The sequence below is a fragment of the Pteronotus mesoamericanus genome, unplaced genomic scaffold (genome assembly GCF_021234165.1).
Source record: "Pteronotus mesoamericanus isolate MK-2021 breed Mesoamerican mustached bat unplaced genomic scaffold, CSHL_Meso_final contig_74, whole genome shotgun sequence".
Taxonomy (NCBI): domain Eukaryota; kingdom Metazoa; phylum Chordata; class Mammalia; order Chiroptera; family Mormoopidae; genus Pteronotus; species Pteronotus mesoamericanus.
In genome coordinates, this window is record NW_026555247.1 from 16213952 (window position 1) to 16237756 (window position 23805).

At 45.3% G+C, this 23805-nt stretch overlaps 1 protein-coding gene across 3 annotated transcripts in view; it reads left to right on the forward strand.

Annotated features, from left to right (window-relative positions):
* Nucleotides 1-23307, forward strand: part of MAPRE2 (microtubule associated protein RP/EB family member 2) — a 141144-nt gene extending 117837 nt beyond the window's left edge. For all 3 annotated transcript variants that reach the window (XM_054583523.1, XM_054583520.1, XM_054583522.1), the window contains 3 exons: nucleotides 15823-15962; nucleotides 20583-20741; nucleotides 23095-23307. In XM_054583523.1, the coding sequence (XP_054439498.1) occupies nucleotides 15823-15962; nucleotides 20583-20741; nucleotides 23095-23169 (374 nt within the window). In that variant the 3' untranslated portion in view covers nucleotides 23170-23307. The remainder of the gene's footprint in view (nucleotides 1-15822; nucleotides 15963-20582; nucleotides 20742-23094) is intronic.
* The last annotated feature ends 498 nt before the right edge of the window (nucleotides 23308-23805 follow it).

A 23805-nucleotide genomic window follows, 5' to 3' on the forward strand; every position in this document is an offset into this window, starting at 1 on the left:
CTGTGATGTGCCTAATCATGGTTTTCTGTGGAGTTTATTAAACATCTTAAATCTGTAAGTTTATGTCTCTTACCATATTTGGAAGGTTTTCAGTCATTATTTTTTCAAATATTTTCTTGAGCTTCACTGTTTTAATGTTATCCTTCTGGGATTCCTTTTATCTGTATGGTAGAGCTTCTTTATTAGTATCCCACAGGCCCCTAAAGTGCTTTTGTAGTATTTTCTCTCTCTTTTTTTAAAATTCCAGTTTACATTCAATATTACTTTGTATTAGGTTCAGGTGTACAACATAGTGGTTAGATAGTCATATACTTTACACAGTGTTCCCCTGAATATTTCCAGTACCCACCTGGCACCAAGCATAGTTGTTAAAATATTGTTGACTACATTCCCTATGTTGTACTTTACATACAACATACTCATACAACTCAACACCAAAGAAGCAATTTAAATAAAAAGTGGATAGAGGACCCGAATAGACACTTCTCCAAAGAGGGCATACAGATAGCCAATAAACACATGAAAAGATGCTCAGTGCCAATAATTATCAGAGAAATGCAAATTAAAACCACAGTATCACCTCATACTTGTCAAAATGGCTACTATCAATAAATCAACAAACAAGTGTTGATGAGGATGTAGAGAAAAGGGAACCCTAGTGCACTATTGGTGAGAATGCAGATTGGTGTAGCCACTGTGGACACAGTACGGAGTTACCTCAAAATATTAAAAATGGAACTACCTTATGACCCAGCAGTTCTACTTTTGTATATATAGCTGAAAAAAAAACCCAAACACTAATTCAAAAGGATATGTGCACTCCTTTGTTCATTGCAACATCATTTGCAAATATCCAAGAGATAGAGACAACCCAAGTGCCCGTAAATAGACAAGTGACTAAAAGAGCTGTAGTACATATGTACAAAGGGATATCTCTCAGCCATAAAAAGAATGCAATCTTAACCTTTTGCAATAGCATGGATGGACCTAGAAGTTACTATGCTAAGTGAAATAAGTCAGACAGAGAAAGACAAGTACTATATAATTTCAAATATATCTGGAATCTAAAGAAAATAAACGAACAAAATAAAAACAGACTCATAGATACAGAGAACAGACTGATGACTGCCAGAGGGGAGGAAGGTTGGGGGACTAGGGTAAAGGTGAAGGAATTAGGTACAAATTGGTAGTTCTCTCTTCTTTAAATTAGATGGTTTCTATTAGTATATTTTCAAGTTTACCCCCTTTTTCTCCATTATCTCCATTTTACTATTGAGCTTTTTAAAAATTTCAACTGTTGTATTTCTTCAGTTGTAAATTGTCCATTTTTTTTCTCCACTGAGTTCACGTTTCATTCATTGTGAGCATACTCACTTCACTGAGCATGGTTGTGATAGCTATTTCAAAGTTCCTGTCTGCTAATTCCACCATTCTGACCATCTCACAGTTGTCATCTGTAGATTATCTTTTTCTTTGAGAATATGTGGCATTTTCCTGGCTCTTCGTAGGTTGAGTAATTTTGGATTGCATCCTAGACCTTGTGATGTCATGTTGTGGAGACTCTGGATTTTGTTGTGTTGCTCCAAAAAGTGTTGATGTTTTTAACAGATACTTAACTCAATTAGAGTCCAAGTAAAAGCATGAAAGAAGTTAATTTCCACACAAGCCTGTGCCTTTATGCAGGACTTCCTCTTCCTTATTATTGTCAACATGCAAGAGGCACAGGCACCTTCTTGTCCCTTCATGGCCTTCCTATTGAGATGTGTCATGGCTCTGTATTCTTACTACTTCCCAGTAGTAAGCATCCCTGCGTGATACTGCTATCTCACAGTCCCCAGCCACGTAACCACGTACTGGATTACCTACTTACTCCTTTAAGGATCAAATGTCGATTTTAAGAGATCCTGTAGTATCAACTCAAAACAAGGAAGAGATGTATTTTTCTTACCCAGTCCCATAATTAGCAAGGCATCTTTTTAAATAGAGGTTAGCACTTCTCAGTATGTGAACAATGTTTCCACCTTTCATTCCATCCCTGCCCTATATCAGCATTGCATCCCCTTGGCCTTTTCATGTTAAGAAACCATCCCATTGCTAAGTTGCGTACCAGTTGATGGCTGCTCTCTCAGCTACATTTAGACCTGGAGAAAATGGAAGGAAACACTTACAACGACCTAATTAAATTCTTAGGGGACAACCCCTATTCCCTGGAAGGAGAAGAGCATTGGTGGTTTTATTTCTCCAGTTACACAGCTACCATATGTAATAGATAAGATACATTGATAGGCATTGGGATACTTCTCTCCTTAAAGAATAATTGAAACTGCATTTCTCTACCTATAATGATAAAACCACAGCACAGAATGTGCGCAATGTTCTGCCTTGTGCGGATACTAAATACCTATGAGTTTGGAATATTAGGCACAGAGAGGAGCAAACAGTCATGAAGAATTCAGGACCTTCAGATAGGAATCTTCTGGCACTGTCTGTAGAGGAGCCCAAGGCCTCTTCCTAGGAAGGCCCATGCATTTTTCATTTCTGTCCCACTTCATTTGCTTTCTGAGACAGCATCCTTGACAGATGATTTACTAATTCAGTTTGACAGATGATTTACTAGTTCAACCCAAGATTTGAAGCTTGGCCATGTGACTTGGTCTTGTTTTTTGTTCATTTCCTCCCCACAGTATACTGAACCACAGTAAATTTTCACAACCCAAATTCAAGTTGCGTAGTGTGTGGAGGACGTAAAAGACTCTGCAGTGTTGGAAAGGCTGAAAGCAGAACACGTGCTCTTCTCTTTGGATGGCATTTATTTTTAAAAATACTAATAATTTTTAAAAGTTAAAAAACATTTTTATTCATCCTTGCTACAGGCTCTTGGGTAAGAGTTACTATATTTTAATATTCATAAATGCAGGAACAGTAAGGCTACTTGTACCAGGCCTCTTAACAGCTCTAAAGCAGAAATGTGTATGAAGCCCAGAATACTAAGCCCTAGATTAGCAACCTCTGATTTCTTAATCCTTCAAATCAATTAGTTCTCTGAGTAGATGGTCTGGGTGATTTCAAAGTAAAGAGTAAGCCCCTCAGACAAAACTGATATGTATTGAAGCAATCCATACTCTGTCCCCACACACAGGGCTTTGCAGAAGAGGGCTGGTGGCCTTCATTATCGTCCTGCCTACACCTGGAAAGCAAACCCTCTGTGCTCTTTTTAAACAACATTGGGTTCTTTTATAACCAGCACTCAGCTGCTCACTTTATCTTGGGTTGGCCAAAAAGTCCATATGATTTTCTTCCATAAAATAAAAGATACATTTTTTCATTTTCACCAATAACTTTATTGATTTGGATATTTTGAGTATGGTGGCTATTTCCTGCATGGTAGAATGTTGATTGTTCTCAATTAATGTCTCAATCGCTATCAACTTAAAACTGGTCTACCCAACCACAGAGCATCATCCAGCAAGAAACTTCCAGCACAAAACTTCGCAAACCACTTTTAACACATTCAGTCAGTCACAGAACTTTCTCCATACACTGCATAAATCTTTTAATTTTTTGCATTTCAGTTGCATTTTTACATTTCTTGAAATAATAAAGCATTGTATGTCAAAAATGTTGCATACTTTCTTCCATCTCCAATATTAAAATGGCTACACAAAAATTCAATTTTGATGAGTTTTTTAAGTGCACACTGATATGACAGCTGTCACCATACAATCTAACAAAATTGTTTTGAATGAAGTTCAAGACCACTAAGCACTATTAGAGCCATCTTACAGAAAAAACATCAAACTTTTTGGCCAACCCAATACATTGAACTATCAATTGGTTCTGCAACTAAACCCCATGTATTACTGTGATGGATCATCCCTTCTCTCCTCGTAGGTATAATGACTTCATGTTTAGCCTCTTGGCCTCACAATAAAACTTATCAGCCCTCAAAAGGCAGTGACTTAGTCCCTGGTCAAGGTGACTCAGTTGGTCGGAGCATCATCCTGTACACTAAAACAAGATTGCAGGTTCAGTTCCTGGAGAGAACACATACCTAAGTTGCAGGTTCAATCCCATTCGGGGTACATAGGGGAGGCAGCCAATCAGTGTTTCTCTCTCTTTGTCTCTTTCTCTCCCCTTTCCTCTCTCTAAAATCAATAAGCATATGTTTGGGAGAGGATGAAAAAAGGGCAGTGGCTTAGCATTTATTGTTTCCAGGAGCAGAATATCAGATCACCGGTAAACGTATGTTTCTTTATTATCAGTGCCTTTCTTTGTCACTGGGAATAGAAGACAGTTTTGACTTGAAGAATTTTCTAGATTCCCTTTGAATTGGGTGAATTAAGCTATCAACCAAGTTCAGTCATTGCTTCCCAGTTGCCTGACATATAGAAGGTTCCTATTTAGTATTTGTTGAATTGATTTAAATCGAATCACTGCAGTGTCCATTTGGATCAAGATGTAGTACTTAAACCAACACATGGATGTTTTTGATGTTCTTGCCAATCATCTCCATCACCTGTGGGACCCCTTGCACCATAGCTTAGAAAACGGCATGGTGTACATCACAGTAGTTCAGAAACTACAGGTCATGTTTATGGGACTCCTTGCTCTTTTGTGAAAGCTTTACTTGAATTCTCATTCATTTAGTGTTTCAATAAATAGTTGTTAAGGCACAGGAAGAGGTTTTGGAGAAACAAGGATTTAAGGAAGTTGAAGGCTAGGAAGGAAACCTGAGAATAAATAGACAATAACAGCGAGGTGAGTATAGGGAGACCACCTGAAGCTGGTTTTGTGTATTCTAGAAAGGGGTTTTTTGTTTTTTTTTTGGTTTTTTTTTTTTGGAAAAACTGAGGTTTCATCTAGACTTAATGAATGACTAGAAGTTAGCCAGGTAAAGGATATGGGAAAAAACCATGGCAAACAGAAGGAATAGAATGTCGAAGTTGAGAGAGAATGTGCTCTTTTCAATGAAGGGCATTTTGTTCTGTGTGAACATTGAGATGTGAGACTGCAGAGGTGAGCAGGGCCCTTGTATAGAGTTAAGAGGTCATATTCATATTCTGTTGCTGCAAAAACAATTACTACAAATTTAGCAACTTAAAACAACACACATGTATTGTCTGCAGCTTCTAGAGTCCCAACACGGCTTAGCTATGTTTTCTGCTTTAGAGACTCACCAGGCAGCCACCAGTTATCTGCTGGGGCTGTGGTCCAATCAGAGGCTCAAGTGGGGAAAAGTCCTTTAAGTTGTTCGCAGTCTTCTTAAGGCTGCAGCATTGAGGCTTCTGTTTCTTACTGGCTGATCTCAGTTCTAGAGGCCCCTACAGCTCCATGCCATGTGGGCTTTTTCCAACATGGGTCCTCACTACATGGCATCTTACTTCTTCAAGGACATCTGGGAGAGTCTTTCCAGTGTGTGTGCCAGCAAAGCGTCACATATACAGTACCATAACTATAGGTGTGACATCCCATCACCTTTGCCATAGTCTGTTGGTTAAAAGCAAGTCACAGCTCCCACTCATACTATCAGAGTGCACCACAAAAAGGTGTGAGCACCAGGAGGGAGGGGTTACATGTGTTGGGTCACCATGGGATCTGTCAGTCACACTTTATAATGGGGATTGTGGAGTCAGTGAAAGGTTTTCAACACAGATTTGCACTGTGGTATAGAGAACACTTGGAAGGGGCACAATTATAATCCAGAAGATTAGCTATGAAACTGGTGCAACACACCATGTAGAAGGGGAGGGGCCTAACGGAGGTGTGGCCATGTGGGTTACACAGATGGTGAAGATGTACCATCCACACAACTGATGGCAACTGGATAGAGCAAAGGAGAGGGGAAACCAGGGATAAATGCTATACCAGTTGCCGGCGTGGTGTTTGGTTGGCAGAGGCAGACACCTCTGGAGAAGGAGCCAACTAGAGCAGAGGAAAGTTGATCATTACAGTTGGGTTTTGCTTGGGCTCTCCCTTGCCTGAGATCCAACCTGTTCTGTGGCCTCAGACCACTTCTCTCTTTGCAAAAGAGTCCGGGTAAGATAGTATGTTAATGGGGAACAAAAGACTTAAAACCATCAGAAAGACAACCTAAAGCTCGGATCTTGCCAGTGACGAGTCAACAGGGACTCCGAACGTTGTGAAGTAATTAAGGACTTGTATTCCCCCAAAGTGACCATCTTAGTTTGTAAGCTTTTTGCCTAAATGACTGCCATATGCCGGGAGCGCAGCGACACCCATGGAGTCGTTGTCATGGTTACACATGTGGGCTGGCGCAGTTGGGCTCTCTCAACCACCAAGTTTCCTCGGTGCTGCAGTAAACAGGCAGGGGGGTGCGCCCCGAAATTATTGCTGGGATTTTACTGTGTATTGTTTTCATGGGGGTGAGGGATCATCAGCATTTCTAGAAAGAAATTGCTGTGAGAATAATTTAAAAACAAAAATTTTAAACTAAGGTGGTGATTGGCTGATGCCTAATGTGTTTTAAAACACACTTTATTCTCTTCCAAGACTTGAGAGATGTGAAAAGTCAAAAGTTTAATCAAAAAAATCTACTCCATGTTCATATAACTGTTTAAAAGTTAGAATTTTTAATACTTGAGCCATTTCAAGATGAGGAGTTTTTTCCTGCATTTTTCCCTCTCTGAAAAATACTCTGAAACCAGAGTGACTCAGGCAGAGCCTGGAAAATACTGGAGAATCACATGATGGCTAAAAATAAGCACATCATCTCCAGCAGGGACAGTAACCAGGGCAGAAGTGACTGTCCGTGAATGCTCACGCTGGCTGGACATGCTCAGTGACGTCAGCCCCTCTTGCCCATCACAGGGACTGGCTTGGTGATTGCTGGTCAGGAAGGGGAGCCCTCAGGCCCCACTAGCAGCTCCGGGGCAGCGGCGGCCACCCCCTCGCTGGGCCCCTGACTTCCAGTGTAGCTCCCTGGCTTGCTCCCCGGGGCAGAGCTAGTTAGCGTACTGTGTAATGACCCCTGAGCAGTCAATCAGGAGGGACACCGGCTGACTCATAGTTCTTGTTACTGCCAACTTTTCCTTCAGTCCTCTTCTTGGAACCAATAGCTGTTGCTATTGATCACAGAAGGTCTTTGTTGCTGTTGAGGTTACAAAATGTAGGTTGGGTAAAATGGCTGGATATTTGGTGCCTGCCAGTAGGGCATGTGATAGAGTTTTCCAAACTACACTTCACCAAAAACAAAACTGTCTCAAGCACTCACCACTCATATCCGGGGCCGGGAGCGGGGCGGAGGAGGTGGCGGTGTTGACTGTAGGGCCTCCGAACTGGCCCATCTCCGCCTGTCCTCACCTGCCCGCAGTCTGTCCCCACACAGCAGGCAGAGGGAGCCTTTGAAAACCGAAGTCAGATTGCATCACTTCCCCTTGGAATGAGAGCCCACCTCCCGCCAGTGTCCTGTGTGGCCTGCAGCCTCCAGCACCTCTCAGACGCCCGTCCTCCTGCCGGGCCCACCACTTGCTCGGCCCCAGCAGCCGCCGGCTCCCAAGCAGGCGGGGAGGGCATTGGCACCGGCACTCAGCCTTCCCTCTGCCTGGAACACCCCGCGTCTGGCTGCCTAGAAGGCCAGCTTCCTCACCTCCCTCAGGTCTTTGCTCAAAGCTAACTTTCTCAACAAGGCCTTGAAGAAGAGAAGGTCACTCCTGCAGCTGGTCTGTCCCTTGTGGGGATCCCCTAAGTTGTAACTTTGGAGTTTGCTGTTGTTATAAGAGACGGTGGTCAGCTTCTGTGTGGAATGAGCCTTTTGAGCCCCGGTGACCCCACCGTGCCTGGTGTGGATCTCGCCTTTTTGCAGCTGGGCTGGACCCCCACCTAGAGAACTCGGTGCCCCTGACCCCTGTTTTTCTGAGTGGGCTGGGGCTGAGTGTGGTCCTGGAAGCCCCCAGGGCCTCAGTGAATGGCTGAAGCTAGAGATGGAACCCTGGCGGTCACTCCGGCCTGCCTTGAAGCTCCTTTTTAAAACTGCCACCTGCCCACCCCTACCCAGCACTCCCTACACCTTGCCCTCCTTCTCGCTTTTCCACAGCATTTACCTTCTAGCTCAGTAGGTCACTTGCTAATGTAGTGTGCTATTGCTTAGTACGTAATGCCCTCCATTAGAATGCAAATTCCACAGGGACAGGCATCTTCTGGGTTTCGTTCATGATTTTATCCAAGTGCCTGAAGCTTGCCAGACGTGCAGTAGGGGTTCAGGAAATACGTGCTGTGTGGGTGAATGAATGGGGCCATTTAAGGAGCAGCACAGAGACTTGAGCCGCAGCGCACTGATTTCACGGTAGAGGGTACATGGAACGGGGGACCCCATGCCCCGGAGCCTACTGATAGGTCATCAGTTAATACATCTTTTAAAGATTTTCTTTAAATAAAGTGAGTCTCATTCCTTTATTATTTCAGCAGTTCAGTTTTTATTTTGCAAGTGTCTAGGTATGGGAAATCTGTGTACTTTCTCATCATTAGTTGAGTCAGGTCTTATTTGCTGAGCAATAGCAATGTAAGCTAACATTTATTGAGCGCTTACTATGTGCCAAGCTCTCATGAAAGAGCTTTCCGTCCATTACCTTATGTGCTCTGCCCAGCTCTGGGAAGTGGGCACTGCTCTTCCTCCTAAACATAAATCCAGGTGGCAGCAAAAGCCACCCCACCCAGAAAGTGGCGGAGCCAGGATTCCTGTGCAGGGACCCCTGGCTGCAGGGCGCCTGCTCTTTTCTTACCCACAGCTCCTGAGGGTCCAGATGAAGGAGGCCCAGGCCCTTCTCCATCAGGAATACGGCTCAGGCTTGGCTGGAGGGAGTGCCCCAAGCTGCTCAAAAGAGAATCCTGCCCACTTTGATGAGCTTACACTGAAGTAGCAGAAAGGAAGGGTCAGACTCCACCACTGGTTGCAGGAGTGGGACAGAAGTCCCAAGGGCTGTGGACTAATTCCAGAACAAAAGAACCAGCCTCCTAATGATCTCGTGAACCAGGGCACTGTGGAATCCCGTTCAAGTTCCATTTGGACTGGCCACCAAGTGTTTTTTCCCCTGCTCAAAGTGAAGGAATAGTGCCACCTCCGATGGAAAGGATCAGAGCTTGAATTTTCAGCGATTGGAACTCTGTGGGAGCTGTCAGGCACGTCACAGTGTGACCGCTCTGGTGTCAGTGCAGTCACTTGGAAGACCCTCTTCCTGTGGGAATTCTCTCTTCTCATCAGTCCAGCCCTGTACCCTTTCCCCGCAGCGCCAGCTTTATATCCTTCTTTATTTAACAGTACTAGTTATCTCAGTTACAAAATAAAATCTATATGCCAAGGTCAAGGGGATAAGGAAGTAATGTCAGGTCTATCCACAAACAACTAATCAAAGTAAATCTGATGTATTTTCTGCCATGCTTCAGTTCTGTGGGGTTTTCTTTTTTATGGAAGTATAATTGACATAACATTTCAGGTGTACTACTCAGTGATTCTGTATTTGTATAAGTTGCAAACTGATCATCATCATAAGTCTAGTTAACATCCATCATCACAAAGAGCTACAATTTTGTTCTTATGCTGGGAACTTCTAAGATCTGCCTTCAAATATGCAATATAGTATTATTAACTCTAGTCACCATGCAGTACATTCCCAGGACTTATTTATTTCATGACTCAGAGTTGGTACCTTTCTTACCTTCATTTTACCCACGCCCTGCCTCTTTGGGGTTCTGAATTGAGTGAAGACCCAAATGTGAAGGGAATAGTCTGTCAAAGTAGGGGATGATTAAAGAGTGAGTGGTTGCTTCCTGAGTGTGTGTGTGCGCGCGCGCGCGTGCAAATGTTTTTGTCTCTGTGGTTCTTGTCAACAGTATTAATGTCATATTTTTAGCTCTTCTGCTTATGATTTTGGCAGGCGGAATACAGCAGATTATATGAAAAGAATTTCTGAATTCCATCAGAGCCCTGGCCATGAAGGATAACCCAAGTACAATGCTTTTATTTGCTTCATCATTCTGAATTCATTGGGCCTCATATGCCCAAAACGTTGTAGCATTTTCCATAGACATTACACAAGCTACTAATTATTGACATTAGACACAGCGATGCTCTGGCTTCACTAAGGTGATGAGTCAGGCCACTCTTTGTTTTTTACTACAGTTAAATTGTCTTAGAATCATATTTATACCCCAAATCTTAAAGGCATTAATTAAGACACAACACTGAAAGACTAGCATTATGAGTCTTGTCTATATCCAGTGGGTAAAGTCAGAGAATTACAGGGACTTGTACAGAATTTATGTCTGTTTTCCTGCTTCTGAAGCTCCTTCTTATTTTGAAAGGGAAGATCGGGGAGGGAGAGAAAAGCTTCAGGGAGAAATGATTCTTGTAAAACAGTGTTACCACTAATTATCATTTCAAAGCATCATCAAGTGCAGCTTGAAAAAAAATTGAAATGCTTGATGGCCACAAGAAAAAAATCTATATCTGTATTATAGCCAAAGTAGCTGCACTGTCTTTAAAAGTCATCATGTAAATGTCTTTTCCATAAGCATCGTGAGCCAAGAGACACGGGAAGGTACAGAATGAAAGCACGGATGGACTTGGGTGCATTTTAGGAAGCAGGAAGGCAGCTTTTGAGGGCCACCAGTGTCTGACACCAGGATTGGATGCTATCAAGGGCATCACTGGGTCAGTTTACAAAATTGGAATGCAAATGGTAGCTTACATAAAAGTATTGTATTGTATCAATGTTGAATATACTGATATTGATAACTGTACACTTTTCTGATAACATCCTTAATATAGTGGCCCAGGTAGTGGGAAAAGAATACTTGGCACCCCCAGAGGCTGGGTATTTAGAGAATGGTGGTTTGAAAAAAGACAGATTGTTAAAGCAAATAAACAAAAACATAGTTCATAACTGTTTAATGAGGGTGTATAATGCAGGATATTTTCTACTAGTATTTATTCTAAAAAACCATGAAATCATTAAACATAATGAAGAAGTGATGTCATCTTTTATAAATTTTAGTATTTAGTATTTCTTTATGTATGTTAATCATGTTCTACCTGTGAGGGGTAAATTACTTCCATATCAAGTTACAGCTTGTAATGATGTGAAGAACTCACTTTACATTCTTTTGAAAATGAGCTTTTTAGTTTAACCCTTAATTGCATGTTTTTTAAAGCTCTAAACTTCTGAAGGTCCTAAGATCAACCCCCTGTCTTTTTTGTTCTGTAATTTCTTTGCACTTATTCATTAGAAGGTATAAATGTACAGTTAACTAGCGGTCATCTCTCATATCCTCGTTCATCAGATGTTTATTTTCCTCTATTATCAGTTCCTTTCCAAACAACTTAATCAGAATTTCTTTCAAAACTCCTCTAATTTTCAACTTCAAATACTAACAGCTTAATGGATCTATTATTAAATTTTCCAGATTTGTTTTCCATCCCTTACTTTCTTCAGCCCGCAGCGCACCCCCAGGTAGGAACTGTCTCGGACGGGATGGAAGATAGTCCTTGATTCCTCGCGTAGCGAGCGCAGTCTTCTCCCCCGGCCTGTCCTGCCCGCAGCAGAGGTCGCCAAGGCCGGTGCTCACGGCCTTCACCGCTCCCAGGCTGAGCCGCAGCAGCCCCCAGTGTGCCAGGGTGAGAGAGCCGGCCCTGAGCCCCAGCTGTCACGCAGTCCTCGGAACACAGGCGGAACCGACCCCCCCGAGCATCTCTAAGCGGGGCTCTGTCGGTAGCGAGGGATGTTGTTTTCTCAAGGGGAAAAAAAAAAAACGGGTCGCCTGTGAGGCTGCGCGTGTTTGGAACCGGGACAGCGGGAACTGCCGTCGTTAGCGGGGCAGCCGTGGCCTCTGCTGCGCGGCCCGGCGAGCGCCGCCCGAGCCCCGCTCCTCTCCCAGCCGGCTGCCTCCGCTTATTTATAGTTTCCCTTCCCGATAACGCGGCCTAGCACAGGGCTTCGGCTTGCCGTGGCCCCTTCTGCTTTCACGTCAAATCGCTCACTGCAGCTTTTTTTTTTTTTCTTTTCAAGCTGCATTTGATGTTGTCCTGAAAATATAATTAGTGGTAGCCCTGTTTTACAAGTAATTAGCTTCAGTTCCTTCAACGTTTTTCTTACAGTTTCTGTGAGGCTGAGTCAGAAGTGTAAGAACAGGGGTATGTCTGAGGAGCCCAGCGCTGTCCCCTCAGCCAGCCCCATCATAGTTGCTGATGCGCTGGGGGAGGACCGCCCTGGGCTGGGGGTCACGTGCTCCCAAGGGCAGTGCCTTCTGCAGCGCTGTTTCTTTCAGAAGAGGCCATGACCCGTGGCAGAGACTTGGGCAGCCTGGCCCAAACCACCTTGCTCCTTCCTACTCAGAGTTAATCATTTAGTGGCTAATTGACCCACTTGAACGCTTGTGCTGATTCCACAGCTAAAGGGCCCAAGTAATAATGGAAGGTGATCTTGAGAGGAAACCAAGTGAGAGATCTCTCTCGGAAAGGCTGATGATTGCTGTTTGATTTCCTGTGTGAATTGCTGGCTGGTTCTGGCGGTGGCTTTGATGTTGGCGTCAGCCCCTCGAATGTCCCCTGGAAGCCTTACCCTGGATAGATGCCTCTCCTAGGAGCTCTTTCAGGAATTATAATGGCTTTTTTAAGTATCTCCTCTGGGTCGGGCACTGTGATTGGCATGGGAACGTAAAGCAGTAAACAAAACATATCCAACTCCTACTTCATAGAGTTTGTCTAATGGGAGAAGTAGACATTAGATAAATAACTAAAGCTGTCCCTTTTATCTGGGGGATACATTCCAGGACCCCCAGTGGATGCCTGAAACCATGGATAGCACTGAACCCTGTGTATACTATGTCTTTCCTATACATGCATACCAATGATAAAGTTTAATTTGTATATTAGGCACAGTAAGAGATTAATAACTAATTATAAAATAGAACAATTAAAGCAATATACTATAGTAAACGTTATGTGACTCTGGCATTATTAAGTAAAAGAAGGGTTACTTGAACACAGATCCTGCAGCATTCGATCTGATAACCAAGGTGGCTGCTAAGTGACTCACGGTGGATAGTGTGTATGGCATGGAGACACTGGATAAGGAATGATTCACATCCCAGGTGGGACAGGGTGGGCACAAGACTTCATGCTACTCAGTCAGCATGCAGTTTAAAACTTATGAATTGTTGCGGAATTTTCTATTTAACATTTCAGGCAGCAGTTGACTGGCTCAGTGAAACTGCGGCCAGCCAAACCATGGATGGGGGGCTGTACTGTACTCTGCTGTAGCTGATAGGTGCTGTGTGGAAGGTGTTCGAGGTGCTGTGGCCTCCAGAGCCATGACAGCTGAGACCTGAAGGGTGGTAGACTTAGTCACTCAAAGGAGGGGAGGAGGGCAGACAAAATACAGCCTGAATCTCACTCTCTAGTCACGTACTCAAGAACACTGCTTGTTCCGGAGAACATTGACCCTGGCCATGGCCGGGGATGCTTAGATGACTTAAACTTACAAGGCCATCGGCTTGGAGAGCAGATATCTCCACGTCCACTGCATGGCTCGCGGTAGGCACTTTATTAATGTGTCTTTAGTAAATAAGATGCATCGATCATAGACAGTCCACTTACTGTGAGGCATTCTTTATATTAAAGAATGAGGTACTGCTTATAAAAAGGTCTGAAGTAACTTGATTTTTCAAAAACAGCTTCCCCAGCGAGGCTGGCTGGTGGCTTCCCACAGAGGAGGCTCTTTGCCAGGTCAGCGTGCCCTCACCCTGCCTCCCCTGCCACGCCCCACAGTTTTCTCTCCGTGTTGGCTTGACCTGTGCTTGGAGAACCCGCCCAGTGGGCCATGGACATAGTGCTCCAGCAGGCTTTTGTACAGGCTTCTAACCAGACAAAGGACCCCCGTATGTGAAACACAGATAAAGCAGAACAGCATGTCTCTGGAATCATTGGGAATGTCCTCTTGCATAGGTGAGATTTCCAGGTCACTGAACAGTTACCCTTTGAATACTCAAAGCTATTTTAAGTCATTCCCAATTTAATCATTCTTATCTTAATGTATCTTAGGGTAGGATGCTGTCAGCGCTTCTTGAGGGTGTGTATGACTTTGCATCTATAACTAATGACTCCAGGCGCCATGAAGACATACAGATCTAAGTTTTATGGTCTTCCTGTTTCCTACGTTGTAATTAAGAGAGTGTTTGAAATTTGTTCACTGCTGTCAGCACACTTAGCCTTTATAACACTTTGCCTCTTCCTAATTTGTGGTACTGATAAACTGCGAAGTTGGAAATAAACTGTAACATTGTAAACCATCTAACCAGGTTTTATTTACTTGTTCGTGTATTTAATCAAACATTTGTTCCTTCAAGAAATATGTGTTCAGCCAGACACTGTTCAGCACTGGCGGTGCAAAGCTGAATAGGACACGTTCCTTGCCCTCGAAGAGCCTTCTAGGGGAAGCAGAGCGTGGGAACTGCATTGGAGAATTGGACCAGTGGGAGCACACGGGGGAGCAGACCAGACGGAGATGCCACCTAATCAGAGCTGTTCCGAGTTAGAAGGAATGGGTGGGCCCTCAGGAATGACCCTGAGTTTCTTAACACATGAAGTGCATCAGCTTCATTGCATCTATATCTTGTACCTTCTGTTTTGGCTGCTGAGGTCATTTCCTGTGTCTGTGCCGTGTTCTAGATACTGAGAGAGCTTATCATGAGCTAAGCTCCAGGTAGTCGAGGTCTTACCTGAAATCAGTGGCTTTTTTTTTTAAACTTAAAACTTTAAAATGCATAACATTATTAGCAATGCTATTGAATCACTTGCTTAGGGCATTCATCCCCAGGTCTCCCCATTGTAAAGGAGTATCTTTTTCCTTATATAATAAGTAACTTATAGGGTAATACCCTGACACATGAATATCTTAATCCCCCAAAACAGCTCAACGTTTGAAGGTCCATCAATAAACCTTCCTGAATCAGAGTGTTGCAAAACTGTGATTTTTCTAGTTCTAGTATTTCTTCTACTGTCAGTGTTCTATAAAGATCTTTATATCCATCCCTTCCCCCTCCCCAAGAATTATGGACTAGACTTTTAATCAGTGTGTTACGCCACATCACAGCCTTTTTCTTTTGGTGTGCAAACTGCCCCAGGTGTGGCTAGTTAGGAGCCCCTTCAACCTGGCCCCTGTATCCTTTGACACTAATCCTTAAGCACATTCTTGCTTTTGACACAGAATGTTCCAGGCTGACCTTGCACTTACCCTGCCCTACCCCTGGAATCAGCCGTTTCCTAAGTAACCCTTTTACTGCAGAATAAAATTTGGAAGCCAGGGCTTGGGCACCAGAAGTGCTCACAGCTATGGAGATGTCATTGTTCCCAGGCTCTTTCAGTGACTAAAGCCAGGAAATATACTTAAAAAGAAAAGGCATACATCTGTATAAGTATTTCTTCTAAAGTATTAATCTGTTATAAGGTGTTTTTTCTTGTTCATTAGAAACTCATCTATGGTGCTGCTTTTTTCCTCTTAGAAAAAAACTTAGAATCCCTTGTGTCTGCTCCTCTTACCTCCCTGGAGGGAGAAAGGACAACTGCATTAATCTCATGTTACTCGAGGGGGTAAAAAACAGCGCTCAGAAAGGTTAAATAAATTACCCAAGATGACACCAGCAGCACACGCTCTCTTTCTGCATATATTTCTTCTACCTCTATAATGGGAAGGGACCGCTGACAGTTTTCTCTCATACCTTTTTAGCAAACTCCTAGATCATCTATTTGCTCTATGTCCAGAAAGCATTTTAATATTGCCATTATTTATCATTTATTCTGCTTGCTTTCAGGTGCAGCTAAATCAAGCCCAGCATCCAAACCAGGATCCACACCTTCTCGCCCCTCATCAGCCAAAAGGGCTTCATCCAGTGGTTCAGCATCCAAATCTGATAAAGATTTGGAAACACAGGTCATACAGCTTAATGAACAGGTAACTCATCACCCCTGGCCCTGGATCTGGGAGCAGCGGCAGGCGTAAGGGGGAGCAAATCCCTGTAGGCCTGGGATTACTCTGGGAGGGAAGGCTGAGGCAGACCCCGTGGCTGCAAGCAAGTAGAAATCAAGGGATTGTTCAAGCAGATAAAATCACGGGCTCATTATGAATAAAGATGTTAGTCACAAATCTCAAAGCTACATTAAGACAGAAGGACAAATGACTCAGTCCCAGGTAAATGCAGGCTTGCAGGGCAACCCCCACCCCCGGCCCCGCCCCACCTAGTGCCTTTAGGGAGCTCCAGCCTAGACTGTGGCCGTCTCTCCACTTCTGGCTGGTCTAAATGGTGTTAAAGGCTTTAGGATTCGTCTCCCTTACTCTTGCCTTTTCTTCAGCAACTAATTGTTAGGCTTGCTCTATGTGACAGATACTGTGCTTGATGTTAATAATATAATGGTAGCAAGAAAGAGACCTTCCCTTGCCCCACAGAACTTTCAGACAGCAATGGTACAGGAAAGGTGATAGTGCAATCAAAAGCAAAAATCCTAACACTTCCCACAGTGGCCGAAATGTTACCACAGGAGCCCTGAACCCGGTATCAGGACAGTGAGAAAGTCCGCAGTGTCAAAGTAGAACTTTGCTTTCTGTGCACCGTATTTTGCCATGTATAATGCATACCCCCAGTTTTGGCCCAAACTTTCAGGAAAAAATCTTTCATTTTAATTGTTTAACTATTTATTTATTTATATTTAGAGACTTGGTTTTTGTATTATAAAGGAATTTTAACATTTATTTTTTAACATATTATGGTACAAGAAATTTTAAAAAGAATTAAAAACATTTATATAGATACAAAATTAGTACTACCCGTATGTAATGTGCATCCTTATTTTTACCTCAAAAATTTAGGCAAAAAAGTGCACATCATACATGACAAAATATAGTAATATTCCTCTTGATTACAGTAAATCTAGCTCTATTGCCTTTGATGTTTTCTAAATAAAGGCTTAGGTACTCATTCTAGCTAACAATAGCTAATTTTGCCTATATTAATTCACACAAAAACTATATGTAGTTTTTTTTTCCTTCAAGGTAGGGGATAGAACTTTATTTCAAACAAAATATTTTGTCCACATTCAGACAGATGTTTAAATGGTCACTAGGGCTGAGCTGAGATCAGGAAATTGAGAGCTCTCTCTCAAGTTTAGGTGTTAATAGTTTTAAAAGTAAAAAAAGCAATTGGTAGGGAGGGGCCTGCTGCAAAAGCCTGGCTCACCCCTGCCCACCTGAGTTAGGAGGAGGGTCATCTATCCTGGCTCCTCCCACTGCCGGGAGAGGAGCCTTTGCTGGAGGTCCTCAGGCTGTTCCCAGCCACTCGCTGGGCCATTCCCAGTGATTAATGTGATTCTTGATGAGCCAGCAGGAGTCTGGAAATGGTTTTTGAGATAATTGTATATTTGCAAACAAGAACCTAGTTTAAAACCAGGCAGTTGCTTACCTAAGGTGTTTCTTTACAATTCTGACCACTTTAATGAAAAAGGTGAAACTGTAAGTCATCAGCGGGCAGCACTTTGATTTGGAAACTGTGGAATGTTCACATTACCTGCTGAGTCCCAGTGTGAGCCCACATAGAATTTCCAGTAATGCTCATCATTCTCAGATGAAAGGCAGTTACGACAGCACAGCGAGCCTTGGGCCACCTGCCTCGGCTGCAGGCAAATGGGGTTACACATAAAGCGCATCAGGTGTGGGGCTATAATAGTTTAAACATATAACTCTTTTATCCTTAGGAACTCCCACTCTTTCGATATCTCTATTGTCTCATCCTCCACCACACCCAGGTTCCCAGCCCTCCAACCCAAAGTGTGACCACTTGGAGACCCCCTCCTCCTCTTGCCCCCCTCTCTCTACAGCCTTAGCCAGCCACGTGTTTGACTTCCCTCTGGTCAAAGAAACCCAAATCCCTAGGGCGCCCAGGCCTTGACCTACCTTCCGAAGTGCCGCTCTAGAGAAGACAGTGAGGAGAGAGAGGAACACTCCAGCGGTCTTCCTCCTCCTTGTTGTAGTTTTTGTCTTACTTCCAAAAGGGCTTCACTCCTGCGCCTGCCCCCTGACACATTCACTTGGGGGAGGAGTGTGCCAGCCCCTTGCCCCCAACCCCCAAGGGAAGGTCATACACACCCTAAATCTCAAGACTTCACTCAACAACTAGTCGGTGAGCTCTTAGTCCGGAGTTAGTTCCGTGGTTAACTCTTACTGTTCTCTCCACATTCTGTCCTTGAAGCCTGCAGGGTGCCCCCGAAACTGGTGGGGAGCCACACAGGCATCACTGTGATAGAACTGAGGACGCTAGGACAAGGCGTGGCTGAGTGAAAATGCCCAGACTGAAGAGTGAGTTACAGTCGTAATAGAGAAAGTGACAAGTGCCATAAACTTTAAGAATTCTCATTTACTTGGCCTCGTGCCTTTATTCAGGCAGTCTCCCATGGCACACTATAAAGTACCACTGCGCTAGACAATTCCAGTGAGAGAAATCAATCAAAAGACGTCACTAGAATAAGTAGGGACAGTTTCCCGAGAATGAGCTAGCAAACAGGCAGTGGGGTAGAGTCCCTGCTGTGTTCAGGGAACTTAGCCCCGCAGTGGGGGGACGTGAGCAAAGAGAACTTTTCCCTCTCATCTGATTCCTTCAAATTTCTCGAGGCTTCATCCCCAGCATCCCCTCCACCATGCAGGCTTCCCGCTGTGGCATGTGGGGGAGCAGAGAGGCATCAGTCTTTATGAGTGGGGCTGTGAGCATGGAATTCGGTTGCCAATTGATCTTTCATCATATAATTTAGCTCCTGTTGGTTTTTACTAGGGAATGTTTATAGCTGCACATCTATTACCTAATGCGTCTGGAATACCACCAAAGACTGACTTGGGCTGGGTCTCTTTACAAAAGCCTCAGCTCTTTGCTCACCATGCAGCTGAAGCACGCTCGAGAGACAGACAAGCCTAGTTATGTTGTTCAGATGTGTCCAGCGACCCATCTTGCCCATGCAGCAGGAGCGGCAGACACCTAACCTGCCACAGATCCATCTGCTGACACCAGCGCAGGCCTCAGAGGGCTTCTGTGGCCACGCCCTGGGAGGGGGTGGTTTGTGTTAAAGCAAGAAAAGATTTCTAGAGTAAAGGGAGATTTCCTGGAAGTGAAGCTGCTGGTTGCCTTCAGTTTTTACCCACATCCAAGCAACAGTACTATGAGAAGTCGGAGTTAAATGTTAGCAAACAGATGCTCTGCTGCTCAGTAAGCAGCTATGAGGGCGTCAGTGAGGGGAACTCTAAGGAATGTACCCCTGTATCTTACAGGACGGGTGCAAGTTTGCCAGGTGTGCAAGGGCGAATGCGCACTGCCTGTGCTCAGTGTATGTTTGGATGAATCACTTATTCCAGGCAGATACATAGCAGGTACAAAGGCCCATGGTTACTAGGGATGGAAGAAAAATTTCCATCCCAAAAGTAATTCTTGGAAATTCTGTTAATGGTGGTTTTTCATATACTGAAAGAGATTTTACCTGCAGAGGACCACAAAAGACTTAATATACCTTCTAAAGTATATTCTCTGCATAAATATAAAATGCATGACTGGTAAAAGAAAAATTGCAGGATTCTCAGAGAGCAGAAACAGGTAATCCTTTGGGCCTGTGTGTAGCTGCCTGGGAGCTGAGCCCAGATCTGTTTACAGCCCCTTCGGTGTCCTTCGGCCGGGGTGACAGTGCCGTTGGGCTCTGCCTCACTGCTGCCTCCCTCCCTTCACTAGTGCTGTGTCTGTAGCCACTGGGAGAGGCTACACGGCCCTGGAAGGTCCTTGAACCAGCAGCAAGGGGCAGGAAGCCGGGACCCGGGGGCGGGGGGGGGGTAGTATGGAGGGCTATTTGGCTGAAGGAACAGAGCTTCCATCTCTTCCTCCGTCGCTTCCTGCCTTTCCAGTGAAAATCTTCCACAATGCCAGAACTAGAGAAATTAAGCCAAATCTACTCAGCAGTCTTTTCGTCTCCTAGTTTTCCTTGTGTAGTCAGGATGCAGCTTTGCAGTAGAGAGTATTTGTCTAGTTTGGCTCAGGAACGTCTCTTGAAGGAGTCCAAAACTAAGGGTGGCTCAATGCAGGTGATGTTGAGCCAGAAGCATCCTCAAAACACATCTAAAGTAGCCACAGTGACAGCCTCTCTAGCCTCTCTCCTCTCCCTGACACCCTCCTCTCACCCTCCCAGCTCCTCTCCCTGCGGAGGATGGGCAGGTTAGGAGGACGGCGTGTCTGGCCCATATTAGCAGGAGAGGAAAGCTTACTTAGCCGAGACAGAACTGCATCCTGGAGAACGATGCCTCCTGTCCCTGGTTAATAAACACTCAGTTGACTTAGGGGAATGACTTTAGTGTGCTGCAAAAGCTGGACATTTTGCCCCAGGTTCAGGCTCCAAACAACAGCCCCTTGTTGCTCCCCAAGACTTGTACATCGGTTACATTGTGCATGTCTGTCTGTCCATGTTTTGGGTCTTTTCTACACAGGCATAGTTGGTAAGTTGTTTCTTATTCTGTATTTGGGGGGTTTTCTTCTCCACCCTCATGCCCTTGCAGGTACATTCATTAAAACTTGCCCTTGAGGGGGTGGAGAAGGAAAGGGATTTCTACTTCGGAAAATTGAGAGAGATCGAGCTCCTCTGCCAAGAGCAGGGGCAGGAAAACGACGACCTTGTGCAGCGACTAATGGAAGTCCTCTATGCCTCAGACGAGCACGTAAGTGTGAAGAGCCCTGCCTCTTGTGTTCTCTGGTGACACTCGCGGTTGCAGTGCCGCGATCCATGCGCCACAGGACACTACCCTGTGACCTCAGTGAGAATTACAGCTCATCCAGGGCATTCGAGATTCCCAGGGGAATGAGCAGCATCGTCATCACGATCCACTGGCCGCCTGCCTCTGGGACACACATCCATAAATCAATCTGGGAAGAGATGGGTGGATGTGGGGTGGGGAGGGCAGGAAGATAGGCTTATGCAGCCAAATCTCAAGTGGTTTTTCAGTAGTACAAGCAAATGAACACAAAGTGTGTAAGGATTCTTTCTTCATGAAAGATCAGTGTGGTTAAAGGAGAAATTGATCTAGGTGCTGTTTTCATCTCCCGAAGCCCCACAGTGGCCTGCTTTTATTTCGTAGCTGGTTGTCTTGGTTACTTATTGCCAGTACAGCGCAGCTCTGTGGGGCAACCCTTTGCTGACAAGTACTCCTAGAAGCCTGCGCTATGGAGAGGGCCTGCCCACCTGAGCGAGTGCGCAGGGAGACGCAGATGTGAGGCACAAGAGAAGCAAGGAGGCGGAGGGGCGGGATAAAAGGCCCAGACCGAGGCAGGTCGCCCCAAGTCTGCCAGCTCGGAGGGAGAGGTCCCGGCATCTGGAAACAGGAGTGGGAGCCTGCTGGGGCTGCCCCTCCTGCGGCCCCCACCACGCTGTGGAAAGCCAGAGGGCTGGCTGGGGTTTTGAGCTTCTCCTCCTGCCGGGCTGAAGCTGGGAGAAAGGTTTGCATTTGTCCCACAGGCCTGTGGATGCTCTGAGGGCTCTGTGGTTGAGTTGCGTGTATGTTAGTATTTCCGCAGACTGGAACAAGCCACTGGCAAGTTTACTTTATGTCTTATCCCAGCTGACACCAGGCAGATGTTTACTCCATGTAAGATTAAAGTCCTAGCTATGAAATTTTCCTAAACTATAAGAAACTCTCTGGGGTTTGGGGATCCTCCACCACTTTTTTCATTTTCCCGATATTTTTTTTAAACTTCTGTCTTGGCTGTTGTTATCTCAGACTGTAGATCTGGAGGCCAGAGACAGTGACGGCCTCACAGAATACGGGTCTCAAAATGCTCGTATCTGATAGAAGAAACCACAGGTTGCTTCGTAGTGTGTCTGCACCGCCCCAGACGGGGCGGACATCGTGATCTGTCTGTAGCAGGCGCTTTGTAGTCTTCCGAGCACTAGGTGCATTGTGGTGGTTCTCTCTACAAGCTTGTTGGATGGGAAGGCCGGGGCGGGGGGTGCAGGCAGCACTGTGAGCCTGAGAGGAGGTGCTGCTGTCTGTCCATGACAGGGCGTGAGGCGCTGGGCGGGACTGAGTCTTCCCAGCCCTGCCCTCCCAGCAGACGGAAAGACCTGATTCTAACTTTGAGCCAGATCTTGTCCCCATAGGGAGTCCATGTGCAGGAACACTTGTCAGATGATCTCCAAAGTAAGGGTTGACATGGGCCACTGAATTCCTAGCTAGTGACAGGCAGGACCGGCCTTAGATGAGAGCTTTTGGCTCCTGGGCCGCTTTCAGGGGGGGTCTACCCAGATGACCGCACTCAACTTCTAATCTGCTCTCTTCACATCACCAGCTCCCCATGCACCCCACAACCCGCCCCCACAGCTTGCTGCAGTCTGGACTCGGAAAGCCGTTCTCTCAGTGCATAGGCAATGACTGCAGATGCCCCAAGCAGCACTTGGACTTTAAAGCATCATCAGTCATCAAGACTGAATAATGAGTTTAGCAGGTCTTTTCCTGAAACACTTGGTGTCCTCTCCTTACCTTATTACTCTAACAAGTTGCTTCTCTCGCACCTAAGCCTGTCTCAGCGGAGTAACAGATTATAGCAAGGGGTCTGCTTCATGCAGTCATACCACCAGGTGAGAAGAATGGCAGCAGATCAGAAGCTGCACGTCACGGGCAGGTAGTGTGAGGGTGGCCGCCTGCAGGGGCTGCGGCTCTGTGCTGGGTCCTAGCACATTCACCTGTGGGTCTCGTGATGCTCTAGTCACTGCTTTTGGTTTTCTGTTGGAGAGGGTAGGAAAATATGTAATAGGTTCTGTGGAGATTTCCTTCCAAAATAGCAGGGAAAGTTTGGTGCATCAAGCCTGCTGCTGCCTGGGCCCAGGCTGATCTGTCCTTGGATGGAGCGGGGAAGCGAAGGCATCCACCCCTGTGTGTGCACGAGCTCCGGAGAGTAGGCAGGCCCCTGGGTGGCAAGCGGTTCCTAAGCCCGTGTTCTGCACGGCCTGGGGATGCTGTGATGAGGAGGCTGGGGCAGCGCAGGGCCTCCACTAAAGCTCCTCTCCTCGCCCTGCAGGAGGGCCACCCGGAAGAGCCCGAAGCAGAAGAACAAGTGCACGAACAGCAGCCCCAGCAGCAGGAAGAGTACTGACCCGTCTTGGCAGCTCTTGACACTCCATTTTGCGTGGGAACTTTTCTTCTGGAGAATCGGAACACGTGTGGCCTCAAGCTCAACAGAAACCAGTTGTTCCCAGTCTGCCGGTAACATCAACGCACTGTCGCATACAAACGCCAGCCACTGCACTCGGTCCCCATTTCCTTTGCCAAGACACATAGCAGTCGGCCGCTTGGCGGCTTACCTGAGAGATCATGGGGTCACATACCTTCAACTTTACCACTTGGCTACGTGAGATTGGTTCTGCTCTTTTCATTTCTTTCCAGAACAACTCTCCCCACCCTGCTACCACCACCAACACCCCCTTTTTAATCCTGGTGTGAAACAATGGTAATTTGATATATGGTATTTATATTGGCATTTCTCAACCCAGTGTCACTAGATGTCACATACATTTGTGGTGCTTTGATGTTTGCAAGTCTAACCTTTGAACATAAATTTCGTAAAATAATAAATTGGAACAAAGGGAAAGAGGTACTTGATATGAAAGCCATAATGACAGTGACTTGTTTTATAGGGAAAAACGGAGTCAGTTTCTCCCTCTACTCACAACACTAAAGGGAAAAAAGAATGGAACCAAGACTAGGACTTCAGGGCCCAGCAGTGTTCGTC